This window comes from Trypanosoma conorhini, assembly GCF_003719485.1.
Source record: "Trypanosoma conorhini strain 025E chromosome Unknown Tco_14.4_contig_00042, whole genome shotgun sequence".
NCBI lineage: Eukaryota > Euglenozoa > Kinetoplastea > Trypanosomatida > Trypanosomatidae > Trypanosoma > Trypanosoma conorhini.
The window spans coordinates 1040-8145 of record NW_021704131.1 but is presented as its reverse complement, the minus strand read 5'-3'; the positions used below and the strand labels follow the sequence as shown (position 1 = coordinate 8145).

Below are 7106 nucleotides of genomic sequence, written 5' to 3'. Positions count from 1 at the left end.
TCGAACGAACGTTCGTCGGCCCCGGCCGCCCCCCCCCCCCCCCCGTCGCGCGCGCGCAGTCGCCCTTCGCTTCGCTCCATCCTCCGCTGCCACGCGGGGGGTGCGGGGGACACGGGGAACTGCGTGGCGGGGGGCGGAAGAAGACGTACTTGCCTCCCACATCGCCACGCCCTGCCGAGAGAAAAAAGGCCCGCGTCGCTCTGCACGGTGACTTTTGCCTCCCTCCGCTGCGCATGCCGCTTTTCTCCTCCTCCGCTCTGCACCAGCCAGGCATCTGTGGTTGCGCCAATTATTACTGCGGTTCTACCGCCTCCCGCGCCGTTGAGGGAAAAGTAAGCGGCATCAAAGAACCGGACGAAGCGTAATAGTAATAAGCCGAAAGAAGAAGAATTTGTTTTTTGTTTTTTGTTTTTTTTGTTTTTGTTAGTAGAGGATAAGTCTTCAGTACCACCGCTGCGCGACTAAGTGCAAGCGTCAACACACATACATATATATATACACACCTGCACTCACACACACACACACACACTTGCATATACCAGCCAGCAGGAGCAGAGAAGAAAAGGAGGGGGCCGAAGCGCGGGTGTGGAAGGGACGTTGTGTTTTCGCCTCGGCTTTTTACCTTCTGCTTCTCGCCCTCTGTGTGTGAGCGAGAGGGAGAGAGAGAGAGGGAGGGTGGGGGGAGGAAGCGCGAAAGGGGCAAAGGCTACGAGGGGTACGCCGCTGCGTGCTCCTCCGTGGCTTGTCTTTCCTCCACTTCCTCTCCTGCTACTTTGCCTCCCCCGAAACCGGCCCGTCGGCGCCTGCGCGTGCCGACCGCGCCCCCGCCTCCGCTCAGCGGGTTGCGTGGCGAGGCGGAGTTGCTTCCCGCGCGGAAACCCCCCACCCCCCTCATGGAAGAGCGGCGGCACCCGCAGCGCGACAGGCAGGCGTCCGGCGATGGCGAGGCATCCTTTCGACTCCCTCTGAATTATCTCCCTCGCCGCTACGACCTCCGTCTTGCCCCGCGCCCGGCGGCGGGCAGCTTCGTCGGCGGCGCCTCCGTGACGGTGGAGGTGGCGACGCCGCTCCCCGCCCCGACGCGGAGCCTGACGATGCACGCCCTCGAGTTGGCCATCGAGCCTGCGGACGTGTCGGTGAGGCCGCCGCCGCACCGCCGCGCAGAGGCGGCGGAGGAGACGCCAGAGGCAGACACGGCGCGGCTGCAGTGCGTCGCGGTCCGCAGTTCCCCCGCGGCGGAGACCATCACGCTAGACTTTGCCGCGTGTCTGCCAAATGTCGCGGGCGACACGTTTGTTGTGGACATTGCGCGCTTTACGGGCCACATCTACGACTCCGTCGCCTCCTGCGGCCTCTTTTACTCGAACAGCCACGACACGAACTTTCTCTCCACCCACCTCGAGCCGACCAACGCGCGGCTGCTCTTCCCCTGCTTTGACGAGCCCGCCTACCGCGCCGTCTTTCAGCTCACGGTGGAGTTCGACAGCCGCTACACGGTCGTCGCCGGGACGCGGGCGGTGCGGGAGGAACTCGTGGCGGTCGACGAGGACGTGTTTGGCGCGAGATTTTGCGACCCGCCGCCCTCCCCCGCCCGCGACGCCAGCAAAAGCGCCAGCTTCACGGGCGGTGGCTACAGCGTGAGGGGCGATAGCTTGGGCGCGGCCCCGGCGAACGCGCGCGACGGTGACGAATTGGGCGCGACGGAACGCATGGCTGGCAGTGGCGCCAGCGCCAGCTTGAGCACCGCGCCCCCGCTGCGGGGGGTGCGAGGCCGCGCTGCTTCCGCTGCCGCCGCTGAGGACGACGTGCCGACCGCCGCCGGCCCGCAAGAGGGACGCAGTTGCCCTCACTGGCGGCGTCGAAATTGTGATCCGCTGGAGGACGCCGCCAGCGACTCCCCGACCTGCTTAGTACGCCGCGTCTTCTTTGCCGACACGCCGCTGCTCTGCACCTGCGCTGTCGGCTTTAACATCGGCAGGTTTTATATAAGAGAGGAGACGACTCCGGACAGGCTGCTCTGCCGCGTTATAATTCCTGCGGAGGTGCAGGTGAACTATGGCTGGTACGCGCTCGACCTGCTTACCAAAGCGGTGGCCTTCTTCGACGACTACTTTGCCTTTCGTTTGCCACTGCAGAAGCTTGACCTTGTCTGCCTGCGCTGCTGCGGGTTTCTGGCGATGGAGAACTGGGGGATGATTAGCATGCACCTTGACTACATGCTCGTGAACGAGTCCACCCCACTGGAGCGGCGACAGCGCATTGCGCGGCTTATTGGACACATGGTTGCCCGCCAATGGGTGGGTAACTCGGCGGCCATTGCGTGGTGGAGCTCCCTCTGGATTCGCGAGGGGGTTTGCGGCTACCTCTCGTTCACGTTCGTCGACAGCGTGTACCCAAACTGGCTCATGTGGGAAGCCTTCCTCACGCAGGTGCTTGACGACGCGCTTGTGCTCGACTCTCAGCCGGAGAAGACCCACCCGCTGCAGTGCTGCAACGCCACCCAAGGCACATGGAGGACTACTTCGACACCATCAGCTTTGGCAAAGGGGCGTCGATCATTCGTCTGCTCTCCTTCGTGATGGGGACCGAGAGTCTACAGGCGGTCATGCGGCATCTGCTGCAAACGCGCCGCGACACTTGCTTTGACAACAACATCTTCCTCGAGTCGCTGGCGCAGGGCGCGACCGTGAGGGCGTGGGGGGAGGTTGCCGCGGCGCTGGTGCGCTGCACGGCTGAGCCTGGCCACCCGCTGCTTTACGTTGAGCAGGACAATGACGCCGAATGCCGCGTCACGCAGTACCAAATGCCGGATCTACGACAGGGTATCCTGCCGGCGTACGTGAAATTCATGCAGGGGGCGGTCGCGGTGGGCGACGTGGACTTAACGGCCCCGCGGCGCCGGCGCGTGTTTACGTGGGACGCAGAAAAGTTGCTGCAGCGGGCCAACTATGTGGTGCGCGTGAGCCTCGTGGAGCCGCGGGGTGGAACTTACATCCTGCGCGAGGGGACGTTATGCATGCGCAGCCAGCGGGACACCCTCTTCGGCTCCCGGGGCACGGTGACGTACCTGAACTACCACGGCGCCGGCTTGCTGCGGTGCGACTACGACACCGCCACGTGGCTGAACATCTTTGGTGTCGCCTACCGCCTTTCCTCGGAGGACCGCATCGTGATCACCATGACGCTCTTCCGCTTCCGCAACATTCATATTGGGCAGGACTGCACCCATCGCATGGACCGCTGTCTGCTGCTGCTGGAGTGGCTGTTTGGCCTCGCGCAGGGCGCCTCCACCACCGCCCCGCACTGGAGCTACATCACTCACCACATTGAGTACATTGTTTACATGGTGCGAGACTGCCCCTGCTGGGAGTTGTTCTGCAAGTTTGTCTGCGCTCTCTACACCCCCCTCCTGCGCCGCGGCTCCATCTCGTTTGCGGCGCAGGAGCAAGCCGCGACAGAGTCACGGCAGGATATCTCGCGGACGACGGTGCTGCGCATCCTGCAGGTTCTCGCCATTTGCCGCTCCCCCGCGCTCCCCGGCGAGGCCAGGCAACAGGTGGAACGGGCGCTTCTCTCGGTCATCCCGCGGTTTGCCTACGGCGACGACGGCGGGAGCCCCACCGCGTACTACACCGTCGCCTTCGATGTCTCCAACGACTCGGATGCGGCGGCTGTGAGCATTGCCATGCAGTGCCTCGTAGAACGCGCGGATATGAAGACGTGGTGGACGCTTGCCTGCATTGCGGCCGCCATCCTCGGTATTTCGCTAGCCGACACCGCGGAGGAGCTGCAGCGCGCCGCGGTGGCGGGAATTCATCTGGAGCACCTTGACGAGATGGAGAAGAATCGCTGGGTGAACATGATCGCCCCCGCCCTCTTTGCGTTTGACTCCTGCAGCACGCTGCCGTTTCTCACGCTGGTGCTGCAGAAGTTTGAAAGCCTGAACACGCCCATAGCAAAGGCGATTCTGCGCAACAAGCGGCTGGTGACGGCCATCTTTGGCGGCACCGCACTGAGGCAGTCGAGGCGACGCATCACCGTCATTCGCGACCTTCTCATCATGCAGGCAGCCACGTTCTGCGGCGACGGCAACCTTCTTTTTCTGATGAGGAACTCCGTGGCGGAGGAGGCGCCGCCAGAGCGGCAGGGCGGCAGCGGCGTGGATGACGCCGCACCCGCGCGCGCAGCCACGACGGAGGGCGGCGGTAGTGGTGGTGGTAGTAGCAGCAGTGGCGTTGGCAACGGCGGAGTCCCCTGCAGAAGTCACCCGGGGCGTGCGGCGTGCGTGGCAAGGTCGTCGTCTATTGCCAACGCCATCGCCGCGGTGGAGACGAACTGCGTCTGGTTGGAGTACTGCTGTGAACACTACGACGCGTTTCTCTCGAAGCGGTTCTCCGCGGAGGAGCCGGCCACGCCGCGGTGGGAGATGCCGGCCGAACAGCCGGTGGAGTCGGACAGCGTGGAGCACGACGGGGTGAGCACGTGACCAGGGCCCGCGCCTCCAGCCTCCCCTCGTTGCAGGGCGCCCGTCGCCCGCCCACCACCTCCTCCTCCTCTTCCTCCTGCGGCGGTTTGCCTCTCTTCTTTTCTCTGCGGCCCCAGCTGCTTTGTTTGCTTGCTTTATGTTTCTGCCTCTTCCTGCGTGTTATGTGTCTGTTTTTTTTTCTCTTGTGTGTGTGTACGTGCGTGCCTTTTTTTCCTTATTTTTGCAAGTTTTTTTTCTTCTTTTTTTTGTGTGTTTCCCACCACCGGCAGACTTAAAAAAAAAAAAACGAACGACAAACGGGGCCCAAAATTTCTCTCGTCTCTGCCGTCCGTCCCTCTCCGCCTGCAGGTGGCGGGGGATGGGCGGGGGCTGCGCAGAGGACGACGCACACGTGGGCGCAGCCTCGGCTTAGGCGTGGGGCGCGACGCAACGCTGATTGCGTGGGCGCTACTCATCTGCCTGCCGCCTCTCCCTTCCTTTTCTCTTTCCGCCGCTGCCGCTGCCGCCGCCACTACCCAGGCGCTTGCCCCTCAACCTTCCATCTATCTCCCCTTCTTTCCTTCTTTCTCTCTCTGTCTCACACACACTCGCTGACACGCCGCACGTGCGCCCATCGGACGGCAGCCTCAGCGCCCACGCACCCAAACAATCAACAGCAACGAAGGAAGTGAACCAGCAAAAACAAAAACAAAAACGAGCACATACACAAATGCAAGAGAAGGAAGGGATAATGGAAGAGCAACAAACCTACAAGGAAAATAATTATTCGGCTCTGCGGCTCATTGCTCGCAGGGGGGGCCCAACGAGAATCGGGAATGCGTTGAAATTGCGGGAGGAAATGAGGCGGGCCGAGGCAGCGTTGATGCACAACGTGATCGCAAGGAAGTCGGTGACGGTTTCCGACGACGTCGTCGCCAGTGTCGTGGAGAACTGCAAGAAAATGAAATACGGCGAGCAAGCACGAAGCCACGCCCGCGGCCCGCTGCCGCTGCGGCAAACGCAGCTGCTTGGGCTTCTGCTGCTCGTCTCCGCGGCGCTGCCCTCCATTTCGCCCACGCTTGAGGAGCTGGCGCTGATGTCCGCCTCTTCCCCCGCCACGTACCCGTTGGGCGCCGACGTGTTTCGCGCGAGCCCCAAATTTGACTCCGGGGACGACTGGGACGCCGTGGGCGAAGTCGAGACGGAGGCGCGAGGGGAGCGCGTGTTTGACTACGCGGGGGCCTGGGCCTCCAAGCTCTGGGCGACGGACGTGGCGGAGGCGGACGCGCAGCTCCGCCGCGACCCCGACGAGGAGGAGGAGGACGAGGAGGAGGACGAGGAGGAGGACGACGCCGGCTGCAAGAAGGCGCGGGAGGGCCACCGCAGGTGCGCCGAGGCCGCGGCGGCTGTGACCGGCGGTGCGGCACAGGCGGGGGCTGCCACGCCCGGCAGGCGGCGGGGGGTGCTCGCGGTGAGTGAGAGCCATCCACTGATGCGCATCGACACCGACCGCCGCAGCATCGGCAGCGGCAGCAGCATCGGCGGCAGCGGGTCCTCCACGCACCTTGTAAGCGGCAGCGCCTGCACCTCCTTCGCCTCCACCCCACGCAGAGTGCTGGAGCCGCCAATGGAGCTCCTGCGCCATCGCCGCCTCGATGCCGCGGGCGCCTTTGACGACCACGAGGAGGAGGAGGGGCGCGGGGGCCGTTTTGAGTCGCTGCCGGACTCCGCGCTACTGTGCGTGCTGCCGTTCCTGGCCTTCCCCGAGGTCGTCACGCTGCTCAGCACGAACAAGCGCCTCAGCAGCCTTGTGCGCAGGAGGTTTGGCGTGAACGAGCAGGGGGTGTTCCACATTCCCGCCTTCACCGGACGTCCGTCCCTCTTGGACCGCTACGGCGGCCAATTCAATGGCGGCAAAAACCACGGCGAGGGCAACAAGCCAGGCGTCGCCGGGGCACCGAAGAAAACCATCCGCCTCTTCTTTGGGCAGCAGCGGCGTGACAATCACCCCTCCTCGCTGCGGCACTTGCTGAATTTTCTCGTCCCAGACATGTCGATCCCGCACATGGAGGCGCACACGAATGCGTTGAACGGCCGCGGGAAGGGCTGCACGTGGGTCTTCGTCACCTCGCAGGACGACGTCAAGCGGCTGATGCAGTTTAACAAGCTCGTCTTCCTCGACGTGAACGCCGAGGGGAGGGAGGTGTACATGGTGGCCCCGCCGCGCAGCAGGGCGTGGATACAGGACTACGCGGAGAGCGTTGGCGGCTGGGGCACGCGCCCCGCGTACCTGCCGCGCCAGCCAATGGTGATTGAGGCGCCGGAGAAGCCGTCGATGAAGCGCAAGCGGATGAAGTCGCAGCTGCTGAATCACAAGGGCGCGCCAATCCAGCAGGAGGAGGGGGCGGAGGGGCGCGTCCAGGGGCCGGAGTGCGCGCACGAGCAGCGGGAAGCAGCGCCACCTCCCCCGGAGGATTTGCCCCAGGCAGAGAAGGAGGAGCAGCCGACGGCGACGCCGCCTGCCGGAGCGGCGGGGGCGAGCGTGAACCCACCCGCCCCGTTGTGCGCGGAGAGCCATGAAGCGGAACACGCCGTCAATGAAACCCTCCGCTCTGCCGCCGCGCTGCAGCCGCGGGGAGGC

The 7106-nt window shown here is 64.4% G+C and overlaps 3 protein-coding genes across 3 annotated transcripts in view, besides 9 other annotated features; all 3 read left to right on the top strand.

The window, feature by feature from the left end:
* Positions 1–19: 19 nt before the first annotated feature.
* Positions 20–44: a microsatellite.
* A 346-nt stretch (positions 45–390) lies between these two features.
* Positions 391–425: a sequence feature (A-rich).
* A 52-nt stretch (positions 426–477) lies between these two features.
* Positions 478–529: a microsatellite.
* Positions 530–647: 118 nt separating this feature from the next.
* Positions 648–699: a microsatellite.
* A 194-nt stretch (positions 700–893) lies between these two features.
* Positions 894–2579, top strand: Tco025E_01318 (puromycin-sensitive aminopeptidase-like protein; the record flags this gene model as incomplete). Its single annotated transcript, XM_029368256.1, has 1 exon — positions 894–2579. One exon carries the CDS (start codon positions 894–896, stop codon positions 2577–2579), a length of 1686 nt encoding a protein of 561 aa, XP_029231564.1.
* On the top strand, positions 2579–4486 carry Tco025E_01317 (puromycin-sensitive aminopeptidase-like protein; the record flags this gene model as incomplete). Its single annotated transcript, XM_029368255.1, has 1 exon — positions 2579–4486. The coding sequence occupies one exon, from the start codon at positions 2579–2581 to the stop codon at positions 4484–4486; it is 1908 nt and encodes a 635-aa protein (XP_029231563.1).
* Positions 4487–4537: 51 nt separating this feature from the next.
* Positions 4538–4564: a microsatellite.
* Positions 4565–4602: 38 nt separating this feature from the next.
* Positions 4603–4670: a microsatellite.
* A 303-nt stretch (positions 4671–4973) lies between these two features.
* Positions 4974–4996: a microsatellite.
* Positions 4976–5017: a microsatellite.
* Positions 5018–5162: 145 nt separating this feature from the next.
* Positions 5163–5196: a microsatellite.
* A 20-nt stretch (positions 5197–5216) lies between these two features.
* The window catches only part of Tco025E_01316 (uncharacterized protein), a gene marked incomplete at both ends in the record, with an annotated part of 2625 nt that continues 735 nt past the window's right edge, over positions 5217–7106 (top strand). The window contains one exon of the mRNA XM_029368254.1: positions 5217–7106. This exon is cut by the window's right edge and continues 735 nt beyond it. Within this exon, the coding sequence (XP_029231562.1) occupies positions 5217–7106 (1890 nt within the window).